At 41.6% G+C, this 21,282-nt stretch overlaps 1 protein-coding gene across 2 annotated transcripts in view; it reads left to right on the forward strand.

Annotated features, from left to right (window-relative positions):
* Positions 1–14,956: 14,956 nt before the first annotated feature.
* The window catches only part of RASA3 (RAS p21 protein activator 3), a 134,775-nt gene continuing 128,449 nt past the window's right edge, over positions 14,957–21,282 (forward strand). For both annotated transcript variants that reach the window (XM_062601661.1, XM_062601663.1), the window contains exon 1: positions 14,957–15,152. In XM_062601661.1, the coding sequence (XP_062457645.1) occupies positions 15,098–15,152 (55 nt within the window). In that variant the 5' untranslated portion in view covers positions 14,957–15,097. The remainder of the gene's footprint in view (positions 15,153–21,282) is intronic.

The raw sequence follows: 21,282 nt of genomic DNA on the forward strand, positions 1-21,282 counted from the left end.
GGTCTGTATCAGAATGACCCGGGGAATATTCTGCTTTAGCACAAGGCTTTTAGTGTCAGTTATTCTTGCCCATAGTATTTCATCTGTGTGCAGGGGAATAGCAGCACATGTATTGCACAACTATCCAACACAGCTACCATTGCAGAATTAGGGTCAGTGCTCTCTTTACTTTATATCTTGATTAACTTTTGCATTTCATTAGCAAAGTTTGGTTGAATATTGGATTTTGTGATTTTTAGTGACAGCTGGTGTGAATTGGCGCTTAAGCAATAGAAGCAGCCATAAAATTAAAACCTTGGTACATACTAATTTTAGTTTATAAAGCACTTTCATTTTTAGAAAAATGACAGAAGGAATTGAAAAGTGTTTTTTTCAGTTGCTTGGGATCTTGTATTTTCCTGATAATGTAACGGGAAGATATGGAGAATGTCAATAGAATGAATACAGACTACAGAGTTGAAATACATCTTTCTCTTCAAATATATGTAACTTCTGACTGTGCACAGTAATATAATACTGTATTTTGCTCTTGAACAAGTAGAAATGCTTAGGCCCTCATTTGTTCGGCAGGGTCACAGCCTCTGTCTTTAAATGCTGCATGTGTAATGATCCATTAGGGGCAGATCCAAAGGGCACCATTATCAAAGGAATCTTTTCATTGGTTTGGATGAAGCCCTTAAAATGTGAGGAAAACTTAGCCTCTCATGCTGATGGAAACATGGCCCATCAAGAATGTGAAATCTCTGGAACAGTTTCCTTGCTGCTTCTGAATTTAAAAGTTTGTGAGAGACGGAAGGTGGCTTTAAATTTCCTGTGTGGTTGCCTCCTCTCTCTCTGCCCTCAAAAACTGTGGACCATATATGCATTTGTTCCAGCTCGGTTTTTGTTATTGTTTTGTTTTGTTTTGGGATAAGGAAAGGAAAACTTGAGGAAAACAGTTTTGAAATTGGCTGTTTCAGTGTTGAGCTACCTAAGCTCCAGCAAGTCCTTTCTATCGGAAGGTGGTGCTGGAAGGCAGGCATAGCAGGTGCCTATTTCTATTTCTGATTTCATGCTTCAAACTAAGAGCTACAACCAAGCAAGGGGTGATTCTTTAGAGTGATATTCCATTGGTTATTCAAACTTGACTTAGGAAGTATCCTTAACAAACCAGAGGACTGGACCTACTCTTTCTACAGAATAAAGCAGATGTTTATGAAACATTTATTCTATAGATTATACATTTGTATTAAGTAACAGTTGTGAGAATTTCCATGTTATGTGCTGAAGGACTTGTCTGTGATTTCTTGATAGCAGAAGATACTTGCTGAAGAAGAATAAAGGATGGATAAATAAATAGATAATGAAAGTAAGAAGATTTTTTTGCCAAAAAAGCATTTTTCAGTATTTATCAAGACCTGTATACCTACAGCTTCCAAAGAAAGCAGAGTTCTATTTTTTCTGGCATAAAAGCAAGTTGGACAATACCAGTCTACTTCTTTAATGAGGCAATCTCAGAGCATGCTGAGCTCTTTTTGTGAGATCACAGCACCTTACAGCTCTCATAGATTTCTCGGTTTGCCTGTTTTTCAGTCTTCCCTCTGTTTTGTTCTGATTTTTGAGCAAACCTATTCATATAGTATATAGGGCACTAAGCTCTGGGGGGATAATATTGATGCTAGAAACTCAAATCTTGAGCTACTTCCGTCTTGAATTTTGTGGTGAGGTTAGTGGATTGCTGCCCCTTCCTCTCCTGCTGTGTTTGCCAGAAGAGATGATGCTGGCTTAGGAGCTGCCAGCTACAGCAGCTGCTGTTGCTAATGGCCCAGTCATTATGGAGTGAGTTAAAGAAAAAGATGCTCCTTCACCCACTGCACCCCCAGTATAGGTTGTGTTTTTGGCAATACTGTTGTTTGCCCTGACCAGAAGTGCATTTTCTCCAGTTCGTTTTTGCTATGTAACGTTTACATATATAGAGAAAAAGCAAGAGTCTGAGTACAAAATTTTAAAATCTTTAAAAATATTCTATATAAAGACAAACATAAAGAAGAGAGTAAGTCCTGTTTTTTGCTGACGGCTTTACTAGTTGTTTTAAAGTCATGATAATTCCTACCTTTATTCTGCAAAGTGTCTAAGCCTGCCTGATTTTGAACGCATGCACAGACTGAACTGCACGATTGAAGTCACTTGTGTGTGTGCTTCAGGATGAGATCCAGTCTCCTTTCATTCATTGTATTTCCATGGATGAGGGCTTTTAGAGATGTTGAAAGAAGCCTTTTTTATTTTATTTATTTATTTTATTTTATTTTATTTTATTTTATTTTGTCAGTTCAGTATGTTACATGATAGGATACAAAGTTGTGACTTTGACCCTGCAAACACACACCCTTATCATATAACTCATAAGCAAACCACCCAGCTGAGTAGCTAGAGAGCCCATCTGTAGTTGGGGGATTAAAAAAGCAACTTGAAAAACTACTGATGTAAGTGAGACCCTCTCTGCCTGTGCATGCAGCACACCTAGTGACTTACATCTAAGGGTTGATGGCAGTCACGCAGCATGTGTGTCCGTGTGCGTGCGTGTAGCAGAGTAAACCCTTTCCAGTGTGGCATGAGTGCACACTCTACTGAGTGGTGCAAAGGGAGAGGGCCAGGGTGGCTATGGCTCCCGTTGCAATACAAAAGCAGATTTACCAGATGCTTCCTTTATACTTGACCCTTTTTGGAAGGTTTGAGCAGGAATTAATTTTGGCTGGGAAAAAAAAAAGTTTGTTTCCCACTTATTGTTTGAGAAATTGAGAGAGGGGAAAGGGGTGGGAAGAGAGGAAGAGGAAGGGAAAAACACTGCCATAATTATATGGAGTTATATATATACACACACAATTTTAAATCTTTTAGATGTTTGGTAAGATCCCGGATTTCCTTGATCTATGGCAAAAATGCCAAGTGGAAGAGTTGTTAAAACTAACTTTTCGTAGTGATTTTCATGACAGGGTGCAGAAGGGGAGAGGAGAGGACTGTCTGACAGTTGACTAAGCTTGGGCATTAAGGTTAATTTGCTTGTGCAGGAGTCCTTAGCTTTCTCGGGAAGACTGATCTTACTGGGTGGGTACTTGCACAGAAGTAGGGACCTGTCTCTGTCCTTCATCCTTATCTGGGAGGGAGCATGGCCAGAAGCAGGCTATTGCCACCACAACTGTCTCGCAACCTCTGCTGGGGAAAAGCTACTTAGGGCTGAGCTGCTTCTGCCCCAGCAGCGGCAGCCCCTGGGGAAGCCCAGCAGGCCCTGGGAAAGGTACCTGGGGGCAGCTGTTACCGTTGCAGAGTGATGAAGCTGGCCCGCGGTCCGTGGAGAGGGCTCCTATGGGTTAGACAACTCGCCACGGCAGGCCCGGCTGCTCTAAGCTGAACACCTGTGTTCAGCCAAGTGTCCTGTCTGTGCTGGGAATTTATTGTTTTTCTGGGTATCTATGTCAGTACAGTCAAGTTAGGAAGATTTCTGCATGTGCCACATGGGGTTGTTGCCAGTGGCTTTGTCTATCAAATTTCTAAATTGTGGGGGTTTTTTGTTTGTTTGTTTGCATCAAAACCTTGTCAGGCTTTACCAGAGTAAACCTCAGCCTACTTGTCAGCATGAGGCACAGCTAAATTTGTGGCTGGCTGGAATGAGAGCAAATTGCCAGTGCAGGCAAGGCCCACCTTGCTGGAAGAGAGGTGATAGCTTGCTAAGCAGTACAGAGGAGAGGAAACTTGCAGGGGCCTGAAGCATAGCTAGCCTGGACCTCATGCAAGAACAGAAGAGCACTCTGAAGCTGCAAAGGCGTGTGGCTGAAACCAAATGCCAGCAAAAACATTGTTCTGCATGTTTGTAGGTGGGTTTACAGTGATACACGTGTTACAGAAGTGGGTTGTGGCTAATACTCATGGTGTGAATGCTGCAGCTGTGAGGCAACACTCTGCAATGGGATGTACAGCCCGGCAGTACACCCCTCGGGCAGGCCTGGCCCTTCTGCCTCGCAGGAGACGTGCAGAAGCAGAGGCCACTGTAAATTGTTGCTAATGTATTGCTCTGTATTTTAGATTTGTGACACTGCTTGCAGGGCTTACGCTGCTTCTTCCTGCGCTAAACATGTAACAGCTTTATAAAGATTAAAACAATTTAGGGGAGAAAGCTAGGAATTAATTATAATTTTATCAGGTCCCTGGGACTGTCTTTGCCTTTTCTTTTTCTCCACTCCATCCTGTAGACCTGGATAGTCCTTAAGTGTGATTTGTTTCCCAGTCTTCATTTTTGATTCTCCTTGTTTCACCTCAGAAATAAATGAAAAATACCCAGACAAAGGCACTGTGTTTCCCTGAATGCAAGCATTAGCTAAATGTGAACTCCAGCCTGCTCTTCCAAACCTGTCTGGCACATAAAAGTCATCTGCTTAAGGGCTGGGTGTGATTTTTGAAAAAAAGAAAAAAAATTGGAAACAAATACAGTTGTACCTTCTATCATCTGTCTCTCCCCACTGGTGTGGGGAGATCTAACAGCTGTAAAATTACACGAGTTTAGTCCCATCCTTGGCCACAGTCAGATGCAGTAAGCCAGCACCTGGACAAGAACTGCTCGTCTTACCTGTGTGTCCTGCTAGCATTCAGCCTATTCCTCACAAACAAATGAGAAAGCAAGTCTTGCAGTGCTTCCTTTGGATTTACCCTCTGGGTTACTTGGATTACACTGGCACAGAGGCAGCAAGTTACATGGTTCTGGCCCTCAGAAAATATCTCATCCAAATCCTCTCTCTCTGACCATCCTTTTCTTGACTGAGAGAAGATGTCTCGACAGGCAGATTTTACTCTTCTTAAGGGTTTCATGGGGCAGAACAGCCAACCTCTACAAATCAAGCTGAAAGCCAATGCTAATTGTAGTATCTGGACTGAGTGTGAAATGAAACACTCCAAAACATGTGGACTGCTGAATTTTGTTATTGTTGCTGGACATCAAAATTTCAATATTCTTCAAGGTTCTCTAATTCTTTAACCTCAAGATTCAAACTGGGGTAGGAGAAGATATCCCTTATAAGGGGGGTGCAAGGGAATGTGTAATTATGCCATTGATAACGTGGTGGCAAGAGCTTCTGATCTGTTTCTCAGATCTATTATAGTGCACAGTGAGTATGCTTCTGGGTACAAGGAGCATATTCTGCTCCTTGATATTTGTACTTAATCAATGAGTGACCAGACCTTCCACATTTGGAACTAAGTTGAGATATCACAGCTATTTCCAGCAGGTGGCAGATGATAATCATGCTAGTAACCAAATCTGGGTACAAATGATGTGTTTTCCAGACTGTTTACTCAGATATTGACTTAAATATTCACATTATATAGCGCTATAAATGTGTTTCCAACAGTGATAAAATAAGATTGCATAATTGGAGTGGATTAGTAGTTACCCATGAAAATATGTAATTAACTACTTGGGAATCAAGTGCGGTATGATCTTTTTTCCAGCTTTGATTTTTAATCTCTCAGAGCAGAGAAATTGCTTCTATTCCAAAAAACTCCAAATAACCATCTGGCTAATTGTGTTTCTTGGTATAAGATTATCCTTGCTCATGTACTGTGATAGAAGAGAGCTTCTCCATGCAGTCATGCCTAGATAATTAGCCACTGCTTTAAGGAATTACATACTGTAATTCCTTAGCTATAGTGCCAAATTGGGCCACATTTATTTTCTTAGGGAGCATCTCGCTGAGGGAGTTGTTCTGCCTCGGTGGTACTACTCACCAAGAGAAGTATTTTTCAGATTAGCACTTCCTAATGAGGACCAGATTTTGCTCCTTTTACTCTTGTTAGTGAGAAGTTACTCACTCACATGAGTAATCATAGCGAGTTCAATGGGAGCTATTCACAGAGGAGAGCATGGCATTCGCAAGCTGACCCGCCAGCCTTGACTTCAATGGGATTTTTGACCAAATGGAAGACAACAGGATCTGACCCATAGTAAGTGTGTGACTACATGGAAAATTCTATAAAAGGTTTAGAGCCGCATGCGGGAAAGCTGTGTTACTCACAACGCTGGCTGTGGATGAGTTATGCAAAGCTTCTCAATGAAAGTCAGTGTAAACTTTATAGCATCTATCACAGATCTTGCTTATGCCACAAAACTGGGACATTTCAGGGAGGCAGAGAAGTATTTGTTTTATGGGTGTTTTCAGATAGATGCTGGTAGTAAATTCTGGCTGGCTTCACCCTGGGGACTGTACAACAGCCTGGGGCTGACATGATGCTGGAGAAGGAGCTCTCCTAACATTTCCCTCAGAAGAGATACTATTGTTACTGCTAAATTAAGAGGATTTGAAGTTGCCTTGGAGAGGGAGAATAAGGACGGAGTTGTCAAATTAGTTCTAATAAAGAACAAGGGGGACTGCAGATTAGTTGGGGTGACATATGAGCAAAGAAGATATGAAAGTGATGACTGTGGCTGCCAATGTGCAATTACTTGTGAAATACAGTATTTATATAGCTGTCTGCACAATCATATACATAATATATCATAAACAGCTATATCATGTATTCTTTTAGAAAAGTAGAAACTCCCATTGCTTCTCTCTCTCTTTTTTTTTTCTCAAGATCATTTGCTGTTCTTGTTTAATTACAGCAGTTACACAAAAGACTAATGTGGGAGAGAGGAGAATGGATGTATCCTTACTAAACTGCAGTAACATTTGCCACATGTCATTCTTGCACCTAATCACTGTTTTTTCTCCTGTAAGATCATAACACAATTTTATTACATTACAATCTTTTATGTAAGATAGAGAGATTTGTTCCTTAATAGGAAAGCAAAGTTTATAGACTGAAATAAAGCAGATATGACCCAGAACAGAATGGCTTTACGAGTTTAACTAGAAGGTATTTCATGTTGTTAAACTTCATTTGGAATCTTGAATGTTCTGTGTTAGCCAGCTGTAATGACTGGGATTTTATTGTGGTTACGTTTTTAGAATGATATGAGGTTGATAAATTTTTAGATGTGGTGAATAAGGATTAAAGGAGCAAAGCTCGCTCTTTTTCTTTTTCTTTTCTTTTTTCTTTCTTTTTTTTTTTTTTTTTTTGAAAAAAAAGCCGTAGATATGAAAAACATGTAACATGAAAATGAGTATTGTCTCAGCTATTGTAACAACCAGTTCTCAGTGGCCCCTTTTTCCTGTAATTAAAGCCATTTTCTTTCCCCCTCCTGGCCTCTTCCTGGCCCAGTGTTCCAGTGAAATCTAGCAAAAATGTGAGAAATTTTTAAAAAGCTAGCAGGGGAATCAGCAGGTAGGCAGGCTTTTCTTTCTGCGCTCTGAGACTGTAGTGAAGATCTGTTATTCTAAGAATAGTGACTGCAGTGCAGTCCCTAGTTTTCCAGCTTCTAATGCATAGATCTACTTTTATCCTGTGTGTGTATAAATAGATATATTAAAAAAAATTACATATATAGAGTTCAGTAACAGCCATCTCAGTAGTCTCTGGTCTTTCCTGTATTTTTTCTTCAATTAAGCTTTGTCACTTCTGTATTTTCATGAAACCTATTTTTTTCTCATTGTCACTGTGGCTGACTCCCTTGTCCACATTTTGTTAGTTATAACTTTCTTGTCATTGTCCTCTTCCTTTTCTTCTTCCATTTAGCATGATGGTCCAAAGCATTTCTTTTTGCCAGATTGTAATCATACAAGCTATTTCTTCATTTCTCTGTAACTCTGTCAGATGCAAACTTCTAACTTTGGAGACATAGATAATCACAGACTGATTCTTAATTTCCTGCTTATATAGATCCATTATGTTTCTGCTGTGCTTCACTCTGTAGGAAGACAGAGAAAGGACTGGAGCACTTTCCTTATTTGCAGGGCTGGTTAGTTCTAAGACTTCTGGAGCAAAAGCTGTGACTACTCTCGCTATCTCACTGTGAAAGGTGTTACTGCAAGGGATGGATTTAATAGCTAGTCAGTCAGTAAGAGTCAGAGGCACTACCAGAGACATCTTCACTTCCCCATGCATTCTGTCAGGAGCAAATATTTCTTGGGTCACACAAGTTGGAGTAGTCATGCAGGCCCTTAATATGGATAATAGCTGCCCTTAGCTCTGGCTGAGATGTTATTAGTGCTCTTAAAAGATGTTATTAGTGCTCTTAAAGCTATCTAGGTTTTCCCAAAATCCACTCACAATATCTTGCTCAGTTATCATAGTCTTAATTCTCATTAAAGCAATATTTCTTTAGATTTCTTTTAAATATATTGTTCCTTTGAAATCACTGTCTCCTCTGCTACCACATTATTGGGGTGAGGCACCATTTGGGGGTGATTGGTTTTCCCATCACCCTTCATCGTTTCAACCATTTTGATCGGGTTATCTCTTTCCAAGCAAATCATTGTGAATTCTCGTTACATACAACATTTGCCTTATATATTTATTGGTTTATCTTGTCCTGCATAAGACCTTTCTGGATTTTCTCCTTTTCTTTTGAAGCCAAGCAGCTGTAGGCCAAGCCATGCACTCACATAGATAATGTGCTGCTGTATGCTACAGTATTATCGTATGGGCTGCAGTTTTATATCTGTTTTAATGAAAGCAGCCACTGTTAGTTTCCTGTAATTTGTAGAGCTCTTTTCACTAACGAGGGTTTTTTGCTATGCTGAGCAGTATGATGCTAAGTATTTATGTGCTATCGTCTCAGTACACGTTTGATTAGTTTTAGGGAAGTCAGCAAGGCACATGTAAAATTAAGCAGTTGCCTAATGTTACCAGAATCAAGCCTTTTATGTGTTTTATTTACATCAGATCCTCAACAGCATATATTAAAAATGTAGGCTATTCTTGGCAGTATTTTCCACAATACCTGCCATAATAGTCTCTACTCTTCTGAAGTGATGCTCAGCAAGAGAAGTGCCCCCTGCATCAGCAGATTGAACTACAGAGATCTATGCAGTGGCATTTGGAGGCAGTTCTGGATGAGGATGTTTTGTTGTCATGACCGAGTAACTGCAGGTTGATAAGACTATAAGGGAGCATTTCGTTGTTAATGCTGCTTTTGCCAGATTTTGCAAATGTAGATACTAAAGTTGGGTTCTTAAACCCTTTTTAAATTATTTTTATAGCCATCTAATTAATGGCTACAAATGGCTAGTACAGTCAACCTACAAAAAAAAAGCAAAAAAAAAAAAACAAAAAACAAAAAACAAAAAAAAAACAGTTCTAATGCATTATTTTCAGATTACATTGATATAGTGAAAGTACAACATAATCAGATTTAAAACCATAAAAAATGAGTATCTGCTATAGAAGACATCCTTTTTGTCACTGCCAATTTGTAAATGCTTATTTTTGGTGTGTTTTCTTTTTTGTAACACTCAGGAGATGCTGGGATTAGTGCAATAGTATGTCAACAAAAACATGTTCTATGGAAAAATCAGCTGAATGTTCAGTGTCAGCTAAATGGCTAGCAGAATGTTAGGAGTTATTAAGAACAAGGAAAAAAAAGGAGCAAATCAAAAAAAACCTGTCAGGCCACTGCATCCATTGCTGATATTTCCATATCTATATACTGCTTGCACTTTTTGTTTGCTGCACCTTAAAAATAACTAAAGGGAAATAAGAGGGTTTTGTACAGGAAAAAATAACTATATTTTCAGGTCAGGAAAGAGGTATTTGGGGGTTGAGAAAGGGAGATAGGAAAATGGTCTATATGATTGTGACTGGAGGAAGCAAATATAAGTGATTATCGGTTATCAGGCAACAGACTTAAACACACAGAAGTATGCTTTCTTGCAATTCATAATTAAATTGCAGAATTCATATTGGCAAGGCTAAAATATAAGTAGATTCAAAAAGTGATTACATACGTTCAAGAAAAAATGTCTTTCAGGAGCTGCTAAGGATCTTGCTAAGATCTATACAGCCTTTAGATCAAGAAGTGGCTAAGCTGTAGATTACTGAAAGCTGGGAGAGTATGTTGAAAAACATTACTTCTCCAGGTCTTACACTGTATTTTGAAGTATCTGCTAATGTACAGAGTGAGGATCTTTGCCTAGCCCAGTATCCCCTAATACTGCTGCTCTTATGAAGTGGTCCTTGCCCCAACAAGTTGATCGTCTGTTGTCAGTCATCTGACAGAGGGGAGCACTCTGATCTGTACAGCTCAGAATTTCCATGGTTTCCCCAGTTAAAAGATGGTTGTCATGTTGGCAACATTTAAGTCTTTAAGAGATACTTATTTCTTTAGATTAAAATGATTAGTATTTCTATTGCACAATGCAGATGTACAACATAAAACACCTCACAAAAACAAGGGAGTTGCCACTGTTGCTGTTTTATTTATGGCGAGAATGAATTATACACAAATTTCCCTAAGATTGTTTAGCAAATCAATGGCATAATTTAGAGTAGATTCATGATGTGTCCATCAGTCTGTTAACTGTGCACTTTATTTTCTATTTCTAGAACACTTTATCTTTTTCCTTAAAAGGATCAAAATGTTTCTATTCCCTCCCACATGTCCCCATTCCTTTTTTATTTTGTTTTGTTGTCTTATTCTGAACAGAAGTTTGATAATGCGTGTGCTATGGACTGATACGGTAAGAGCCTCTTGTTTTCTGGTAATAATAATGAGAGGAACCTACAAAAATGTAAAGAAGCAGTAATACTGCACAAATAGAGGTGGCAAGTTTGTGGTACCCTGGGAATAGCAGAATCATATTTTGTTAGTTTCTTGCATAATAGAAAAGGAGATTAAAAAGCTTCATATATTCTGTTTCCTCCCATGAGAAAGCTATCATGTAGATCAAGAGAGGAAATGATTTCCTTGCCTGGCACAAATGAGTCACAGAAAATGACCTTCTTTGTAGTCTAATTTAGACCCAAGAATCCTCTGAAGAGCTGATAATATAAACCCATATGGCTTAGATGAAGAGAAGTTGGAAAAGATACTGTCATTAACAGACTCATCTATGTCTTAAAAAAAAAAAAAAAAAAAAAAAAAAAAAACAGCATTTTGCTTTGCCTAGATTTTTTTGATCAGACTGCTAGCAGCTGCAAATCTCATGTTGCATGCACACGTTATCTGTAACATGCACACACGCATGTGATATGCTGCTGGTGAGTTTCATTGCAGCAATGCAGATACAGAGAAAGCAACGAGCGTTCTTTGACTGTTTCTTGTAATGTGTTTAACATCTTTAAACATATATGTTCATGTGAGTTTTGACATTGCTCTCATTTATATTGTTGGACTATTTGGCATGCAGGTTTGGAAACATGTTTGTTACAAGGGAAGTAAAGAACTTTTAGCCTGATGTCAAGAAAAGAGAGAAAGATAACAGAAATAACTGTTATCTTAATAACAGTTTTAATAACTAGGGTTTGGGGGGATATTTTATTTTTACCATTGGGCTGGTCTCACTGTTGCTAATTGATTCTGTAGGCATCTTTTTTGCTTAGGTTTGGAAATTGGTGGTACTTGACTAAGATTTAAAGGAAAGTCTGTCTGTCTGTTTGTTTTCTAATTTTGCCACAGCCTTCCTGGACATGTCTATGATCTTGCTAAAGTTCAGCCAGCCTGAAAAACAGTAGTATCCTCACTGCGAGCTTGGAAGTGTAGCTTTGGGCAAACACACTCTCCTGAAGGTGCCTAGCATGCCACTGTGCCCCAGTGCCACCTTTGAATTGGGATATTCTGTCGTCAGGTTGCTCATGATCATGGGCAAATTATTTCAGAGTGTCATGGCTTAAGGACCTTTTGCTTTTCATAATATATAAACGGTACTCATGACAGTTTTTAGCAACGAATTTGGTACAGCACACATCCTTGTGAGCATTAGTGCTGGCAGACAGAGGTGGCAAGAAAGGTCTGAGCACGGTGGTGAGAGGGCAGCCTTAAGTAACAGGGTGGATTTACGCTGGATGTTACTAAGAGTGGTGGGCTCTGACTCCAAATCTGGGTGCAAAAGAAAGGGGTGGGACATTTATGAATAAGGTTTTTTTTATGAATTGGGTATAGGTAGGTAGCTTTTTTTTTTTTCTTTCCTTTCCTGACTGTGAAGGAGATAGGAGTGCCTTACTGTCTGAGAAGGGCACACCTGCAAATTGGGAAGAGTAGTATGCTGAGTATCTGCTGAGAGTAACCCTTTCAGCAGCAAAGACTGGGAAGAGAATTGATAAGTTTTTTTAAAAAAAAAATGACTCTATTTTGGGGTGAACACTGTGCAGGTGAGAGAAGCAGACTGGGAAATGAAGCCAACTGAAGCGTTTATGTACCAGTGGCAAATACAGAACACAGAAAGTCAGAGATAAAACATTTTATGTGAGACGTCTGTAAATATCCACAGCAAGGAAACAGGTTCCTCCCCTGATCTTGGTGGGGAAGTTCCCAGAGTTCCTATTATCAGCATGTGGAAGTTACTTCTCTGGTTACTGAATCACAACAGGTACAAAGATGACTTTTTAACAGATCTGTTAGCTAAACTTGTGAACTTGTTTGGGAACTTACAGGAATCCTGACAATAGGAAAAGTTTGTCCACTTATAGCCAAAAGCTTGTTTCTGCCTGTATACAGCATCCTGCATAACAGTTGTTTGCCATTCCTCTTCAAAGAGATGTCTCTGGGCCTGTATTTATTTTGTGCAAATATGTTCAAGGTGTGTGCGTGTGTGGTGAAGGAGCAAAAGCAACAGCCACTGTATATCCTTCTTTATCTGTGAAAATGTTCAGAGTGTTAAAACAGGCTTGTAAAACAGGTGTTCTCCAAAACTTTGTTTGTCTTCTCCAGCATCTGAGAGGCAACAACAAGCTGGCCAGTCTGAGTTCTTTAACTGTGAGCTATCTGATCAACATTCCTGTCACTCTTGTCCAGGCTGTTGCATATGTTGCTTCCTCTCCAGCTGGAAAATGAGACAAGAATCGGGGAGTTACAAGTATTGTGGCAAATGAAACAGAGATATGGTTGGAGAATGTTAAAGGTTATTAGCAGAGGGAGAACTGAAGGCATCATGGAGGATGCAAAGGACCTGTGGGTGGAGGAGTTGAAATATTGCAGTGAGCTGGAAGCATGATCGAGACTATATACAGCAGAGAGTTGGGATAATGTGATAGAGGGTAACAGGAAATTGGACATACTGCAGTGAGGAGGAGGGATTTATGTCATGGATGCTGGTAAATGGAAGCCTGTTATTGCTTTATAAAACCAATTCAGAGTCCTGTGCTATACAAATAATTTTATCAAATAGTGCTACATATCACTTGGCTACGCAGACAGTGAGACTGCAGTAAATCAGGCAGTTCCTTAGGATAACTCACTGCTTCCTTTTTTGGTTCTGAGCTTGCCAATTTCCTTTCAGAATTAGGCCCCTACCTGTGCAGGAAAACCAAATACCTCAGCTTTTCCTCTAAGCTGACTTCCACTGCCCTGATAGCTCCTTCCTGAGTTTTCATTAGCTGTTATATATTGCAGTAGCTCTCCTTTTTTAAATAAGGAAATTTGTTATGTGTTGTACCATCAGTGATTCAAGCAATGATGGACTGCAGAACTATATTCGTTTAGCTTGCTTGGACAACTTTTCTCCTGCAGACTTTATGCTTCATGTGACTTCCATACTCAGGGATTTGCCTTACGATTTCTTGCTGTCCCTTAATTACTAGCCTCAACATATGAATATATAGGTTGGCCTTAGCCTGTTTGCCTTTCTCTTGCTTCTGAAATCCATGGGTAGAATGGGAACGTTTTTGCTGTTCTTCCCCGCAGCCTTGATAAACCTTTTGTTATACTTCTCAGACATGCTAGATTGTAAGGTGACTAGGCTATTTGACTCAGGGGTGGTCTAAGCCTCCTGAGGTGGTTTTTGACCATCTGCACCAAACGTACTGGAATTTTTTAAACATCATCTGTAGACATCTGTATTGCTGTGCTACAATAGCCACAAGTTAGAGTGTTTTTTTCAGCCCCAACAACTTGCAAGTTTTAGCCGTGAAAATGTAAGGACACAGACATGTAGTTCTTATATTAAGTATTTTGGCTTTTCTGATATTGCTCTTTGTTTGCCAGATTCTTATGCAAGGGGTATTGCAGCTGCTGACTTTACAAGGCCCAGCATTTGGCACGGAGCACCGACATGGGTTCTGTTTCTTGGTGTTCAACGTATAACCATGCAAGTCTGAAATCTGACTTCCCTGCTCTTTGCGTGCCAGTCAGGTAGGGTGAGCTTTGTTGCTGATCAAATGGCGCCAGGACACAGACTGGCCCACTCCCAAACTCTCACTTCGTTTTTGCTTATTTAATATGGTGCTTCTTCCCCGCTTAATGAATGGGTCTCAACCTGGGGCCATCGCAAGGGCTCTGGGGGAGAGAGGCCTTGAACATCCCCCCCTCCCTGCCTGCCTTCTGCCGTGGCGCGCGCCGCGAGGCAGCGGCCAACGGCCAACGGCTGCTCCCCAACGGTCGTCGGCCCGGGCGGCGACGGGAGCCAGGCCCTGCGGCCGCCCCCCTTCCCCCCCCCCCCCCCCCCCCCCCCAGCGCGGCGCTCCCTCTGGGCAGCGAAGCGAAAGGAGAAACCAAAGCGACCCGCGGCGCCTCGCTCCCCCTCCGCCCGCTGCCCCCGGCGCGGCCGAGGCGGGACGGTGCCGGGCGGCGGTGCCGCGGCCCCCTGGCGGCGCGGCTGCCGGGGGCCGCGGTGGCGGAGGCGCCCGCAGCTGGGCGGGCGGCGCGCGCCGCGCTCCAGCTGTTGCAAAGCGCCGCAGCCCCCCCCCCCCCCCCCGCGCGCTGCCGCTCCCTCCCAGCCCCCGGCAGGGAGTGACCAATGAGCGCCGCGGCCGGCAGCGCCGCTGGCCAATGGCGGGGCGGGGGCGGGCGCTGCCGCGGCCGGCGTTGCCAGCGCGGGGGGCGGAGGTGGTGCCGCTCCGCCGCTGCGCTTCGCCGCGCCGCGCTCCGCTCCGCCGCTCGCTCGCTCCCTCCCTCCCTCACTGGCGCAGGGGACTCGGTGGCGGCGCGCTCCGAGCCGTCCGCTCGCCCTCCGTCCCGTGGCGGCGGCTCGCCTGCCTCCTTCCCCCCGGCCCGGCCCGCGCGTCCCCGCGGCGGAGAGGCTGCGGCGCCGCCGGCACCATGGCGGTGGAGGAAGAGGGGCTGCGCGTTTTCCAGAGCGTCAGGATTAAAATCGGTGAGGGCGGCAGCGGCGCGGGTCCCCCGGCCGGGGTACGGGGGTGGCGCGGCGATGGGGGGTCGGCGCGGGGCCCCTCCCGGCGGCCCCTTCCCCCGCCGCGGCCGTTGGCGTGGGGCCGGGGGCCGCCCCGAGGCAGCGGTGACAGCCCGGCGTTAGGTCCGTTTTAGTTATTCTTCTCGTATATATAATACATAGCTTAATCGCTGCTAAGCTACATGCTAAAAGTTTGAAGGCGAGCGCGGTTGCCGAGTCTCAGTTCTGCATGTCGCTGCCAAAGCTGCTGTAAAACCAGGGAAAAGGGAAAGAAAAAGAAAAAAAACGGTTGGTAAGAGGCATCTGTGCCTCAGCGCCTCGCCAAATGGGCCCGGCCGGGGCTGTTGTCGCTTGATGGTTTCTTACGGTTCGTGTTTGCAGCTTCGCTCTTATCCTTGCTGTTGATCGAACTCTAAACCACATTATTAGAAAGTAAGCGACAGATGTCACTGTGCAGATTAAGCTCTCTCTGGTACTGTTTTGAGTGTGCAGGATTGTAGCGAAATCCCTTGTTTCCGTAACAGAATTAAACTCATTTTCAGAGGGAGCAGTTTGTTGTGCTGGTGGCTGGGAATTTGAAAGGAAGTGGGAAGATAGTGCCCGACTCCATGTGGAGGGTCCTGAGGGAGCTGGACCTGTAGCCTCTTGTTGCCACTCTTGACAAATCTCCCCTTGCCTTTTGGTGCTTGTAAAAGCAACTTTGTAACAGCCAGTTGTCACCTTAGGTTAAGGAAAAAAGTCTATGTGAGTAGTTGATATTGCTTTGTTGTTCCTACCTGCTGATCTTTGTGAATGGAGTAAGAACAGGGCCTCAAATACAGGATGCTATCTCATGTTTTGAGAAGAAAACAGCAACGTTATCATACCTAATTGATTGAGGTGACTAGAACATGGGGACTCCTTTGAGTGCCAGAAAAGATCGAAGGTAATAACAGCAGTAAAAGACTTGAGATTAATGTGATTAAATCATTGACTGAAGTTAATCCTGCTACTGAGCTCAGTTACCAGAGCCGTCGTTAGAGTTGAGCATTTGATTAATGTGCACTGTTGCAGGAATTCTCCTTGCCTTCCCTTCGCGTGGGTCCTGAGTAGGAAAGACTGCACGCACCGCTCATATGCCGGCGTTTCATCTCTCTCTTCTAAGCGAGAGATCTTCGCTCGTTGAACTGCAAGAATAACGTCAGTGCCTTAAGCAGCAGGGAGCGTTGCAGCCCTCAGGTTTTCTGCTCTAATGCAGCAGAGGGCGATAGTAAGTGCGTGGAAAAGCAAACTCCTTCTTTCTGTATTGGAAAGTGTCTGAAGCCATTATTAGTCAACTTTTGCGGCAGGAGTTTATGGAGTTCGTTTTCAGAAATGGAATACTTTTCTGTAGCTGACTATGTTCTGTGAGAGTCTTGTGGGAAAAACAGAAGTGCCAGGATTGCTTTGGTTACTGATGGCTTGAGGAAGTAATTGTAATCTAACAGGCTTTCTAAATTAATTGATCCTGAAATCTAAAAGAAATTGTATGTGGAGGCTTGTAGATTCTCTCCAGAAAGATACTAGTGTGTAGATGTAATAGGCAATGGTGAGCACTGGAGGGAGAGGGAGGGACACTGTTGCTGGCAGCTATTCCCAACAGTAAAATAACTAGTCTGTTAGCACTTTCCATTCACTAACATCTTGTGGACTTCTTCTAGTGATAGGAAGCTCTCAACCTTTTGAAGAGAGGGAAGTTATTTACCCTCTTGACTTGTTTTAATTATCGTGCTCTAGAAGTGCTCAGCCTTGAAGTCAGTTCTGTTTCTTGGAGGCTTGTTCCACAGCCAAATTCCAGCAAATCCCCAACTTTCTTAACAGATCATGCACAGAATATCTGACATTTCTGGGTCTGTAGCACCTCTGCTGGCAAATCATGAATGGTGGCACTGGTATGCAAGTGTGCCTTGGTGTGAATCTGATGAAATGCAGGATGTTTTGAAGAATCATTGCAAACACACTGCGAGATAAGGGTGGAGAACACATGGTGACTTGTCTTTCAGTAGAAAGATTGGTACAGTTTGGAGGCTTAAGGCTGTGTAAAAGCATCCATAGCCTAGAGATGTTTGAATACCCTAATATTGCTATAGCAATGTCTTATCCTGTATTTCTAAGCTGAATGTAAATGAAGGCACATTTTCCTCTGCTGATATTACTTGTTCTTCTGGGACTGATGGGCTGAATAGAATCAGCCATATTTAGCTAGATGGGGAATTTTATCCCAGTTCTTCTAAATGCTTCTCCATTCTGAATAATGTTATTTTTAGTCTTATTTGGATTTGGCTTGTGCCATCTGTTCTCTATTGAAAATGTGAACCCTTGAGGTCCTTAAGATCCCATGTTTTCTTCATTTGGTTGCACTGCTAATGATGTGCCGTTTCCAAAAATGTCTCATTGAGATACTGAAGACATGCAGCAATAACATGAACTCTGTCATTGTGGGTAGCAATGTTAGGAGGAGTTGTTACTGTGCTGTCTCTTGTCCAGTTTCTGGTTTCTTTTGCGGTTTGTTGAATTGAGAGAACTTGGTGCCTGACTACTTCTGCTCATGTTTATTGTAAGAAAGTAGCATACAGTTAAAAGAAGAAAGTAATTTCTGTGCAAATATGTACACTGTTCTCAAATCTATTTGAAATTGATTTCTTTTGGCTTCCCTTTATTGAAACTGTTGTCATCTTGTCTTTTTTCTTAATTAAAAATTATTTTTACCGGAATCCCTTATACCTAAACAAAACAATGTGTCATGTAAGACTAAACAAACACTTCCTATAAGATTGCCACTTTGAGGAAGTGTGCAGTGCTGATATTTCCATGAGTCAGTGTTTCAAAACCTGAAAGGAAACAACATAAGGCTCTATGGCTGATGATTGGCTGGAAAAACTACAAAGAGAGTGCTTCTGCTTGACAACATGACTTGTATTTTACTGCTAATAATATTTAATTTTTCTTGATTGCTACTTTTTGCTCTTCTTAAATGAAATTAACTGTTTAACTTAAACTTTCATTTCAAAAACTGAAGGCTCATATTCAGCACATCTGCTTTGGAAGGCTATATTCTAGTTAGCAGAGAATGGCTCCCTTTGTGGCAGGATCAACTTGATGAAATTTATACTTGAAAACTTAAGGAACTTAGGGAAACTGCTCATTTGTGAATTCTCACTGTAATATAATAAGCAATTTGGCTCTTCCTGTCCCTAAAATCTATTGCTGATTGATTTAGGACTCTTAAGACTCTTCAAACTGCCCTAAAATAGTATTTTTCTAGCTATAGCTAGGCTTGTTGTGTAGATTAAGTTTTCATACCTTTAGAATAATAATGATGTGATACTGTATATTCTTGGAGTGATGGGTTTGGGACAGGAGCATGTTATGCAGGAGAAGACTATCAGAAGTCCCAATTTAATGAGTAGGACCTATTTGCTTACAGTTCTGTTGACCTCAGGGGTATAGTGGCCAGCTGATACACTGTAAGTGCTTACAGTGGGGATTAAGACATTTGTAGACTTACAGATGTCCTTTATGATTCTTGGAAAGGACCAGGGGATTGATCTTTTGTGGTTAAAAATGTTGAGTTCATAATCTAAAATGTGGAACTTCTGGCAGCATGGTCTTTCCTTAGTGCTGTGTGTGATCAGATACAAACTTTTAACGTGTTGTCTTGTAAAGGCTTGCTACTGCCTGACCTAGGTTGACAGCACATTCACAACTTACCCTGATCAGAAAACAAACCCACTATTTTTGAGAGCTCAGAAGTCTCAGTTACATTGCAGTGATCCAATTTGACTACTCAAGTGAAGGTTGTTGGTTTGTACTTACTGTGTCTTCCTTGCAAATGTATACAGAGCTATGGGTTTGAAGATGTTGCAGAGGGAACTGAACCCTTCTTTGGGAAACTGGGAGCCTTAGGTGATGTCAGCTACTGAGTATTTGTTTCAGTGCCAGTATACTAGTGTTTAAGAAGATTGATTGCCAAGCGAAAGTATTTGTTGCACTGCTACCATAAAACCTAATACAAAATAAGTGTTTGAGAGAAACGCTCCGATGCATTCCTCCAAGGGTAAGGAGGAGCCATCCTGACTCTGACAAACTTAAAAGACTTTTCTTAGGCTAGTAATCCTAAAGTTCATCAGGGAAATCCATTTTGCCTTGAGAAGATGTCCCTTTTAATGTTATCTGTTGGGATTTAGTGCCTTATCTTAAGTGGTTGCTCATGGAAGTAAGTCAGTACAACTAAATATGCTCACTGCGTAGTACTATAAATGGATTTATCCCCAGGTAAAAGAGGCATAAGGTTATTAACTAGGTATTTTTAGAATGTGAAAATTTTCCCCATATATGTAATAGAAGAAGTTTATTTAGGAAATGCAAAATGTTTCTTATAAAAATGTGGATGATGTTCTAATGATTTGTTTCAAAGTTAATAGTTTACAGGTACAGCTTAAATTGATGCTGGGTTGGTAAAATAAAGTGGCAAGTGTTACCAGCTGACTGCAATGCTAAAAACAGTTTAAGGCTTGAGTTTGCCACTGGCTGTGGAGGGTGCAGAATAGGTTATGCAGATTTTTCACCTTTGTTTTGAAATTTCAGACACTGCCAATTTTGATATTTATTGTGTTCTGGCTGTTCAGTATGCTGAATGAAAAGAGCCAAGGCCAATGGTCTTTCAAGAACAGCAAGCTATGGCAGTTTGTCATGGACTGTCAGGAGCAGCCACGGTTGGAACAAATATGGAGAGCAGACCTAACCCTAACCCTAACCCTAACCCTATGGAGAGCAGACTGGTGTCTTCAAAGCATAGTCCTTCTGAGTGAGAAGTGCTCTTACATGCTGGATATCTTAGCTTCACTGTTTTCCAGAAAATGCTTTTGGAAACTTTTCATTGTGTTGAAATGACTCTTCAGACTATTCTCTTATGGAAAACAAGTGTTCTAGTGCTTAAACTGTCAGATTAGGCAGGTCTTGATACTCACTTCTATGCTGCATCTTGCTGTGTTTCTGTATCTCTGTTCTGTATCTGGTCCTGATCTCCTTCATGTTTCACCCATTGCTTTGTTATTTTCTACTAGTAGATACAGTCTAAGGCATGGCTTTAGTCTGCTTTTCTTCTGTAGTTCGTGCATTCTTGATGGTGCTGAATTTGTTAGTCTCAGTCCACGTGGGCTCAGTCAGCTGCTGTGGAGCACAGATGCTAAAACTGCGATGAGATCACCCAGAGGATAATCTGACAAACTGTTATACATGTCTCTAGGACCTTTCACCTGAGAACTACTTGTCTCTCAAGCTCAGTTCTAGACCCTCTAGCTGCCTACAACAGTTCAAGCATTTTGGTTCTTATTAATTGGTATTGGCTTCTCTTCCCCCACCATAACTTCTCCATCATGGACACATCTTCTAAAGCTGAAGTGTGCGGTATTGAGTATTGTCTTTATCCCTAACCTGAAAAAATGGTGTAAATTGTGAATAATTCTGTTGGAGCCATAATTATATTTCTGTGAGAGCTGAATTAAATCTGAGTAGCTCATGTAGCACTTGTTCTCTTGGAGAGAGGGGAAGAAGGACGAGGCTGAATCCACTTAGAGTTGTTAAGGAGCACTTAATACCTCTAATTTTGTGACAATTTCCTTGTGGGAAACCCTCTGCAAACTGGTGCATTTATAGGATAAGCTGTTTTCCTGTTCGAGAGGAAGAAGCAGGTGAGGGAACAGAAACCCTAGAATAAACACAGAAGTTTGTTGTCTTTGAATATTAAAGATGTAAATATCAGACCATTATATTAGTCATAATAATTCCAGACTAATAAAAGTTAATAGCCAAATATGTAGAAGAAAAATGTGTGTGCTTGTGTGCCAGTGGTCTGCTAATGCTCTGGGGATCTGGTCACCCAAGGTGTATATTAACAGTCGTTAAAGACATTATTAACAGTAATTAAACCATTATTTTGTCTTAATGTTGTTGTTTAAAACTTTCTAGTACCAGGAGTTTATTCATTTTGTGTTCATAATCAAGGAGAAACTTGGTATATGCTTAAATGTAATAACAGGTTATATTTTATTAAACTGAAAAGATAGTCACAGAC

This window comes from Rhea pennata, chromosome 1 (assembly GCF_028389875.1).
Source record: "Rhea pennata isolate bPtePen1 chromosome 1, bPtePen1.pri, whole genome shotgun sequence".
Classification (NCBI taxonomy): Eukaryota; Metazoa; Chordata; class Aves; order Rheiformes; family Rheidae; genus Rhea; species Rhea pennata.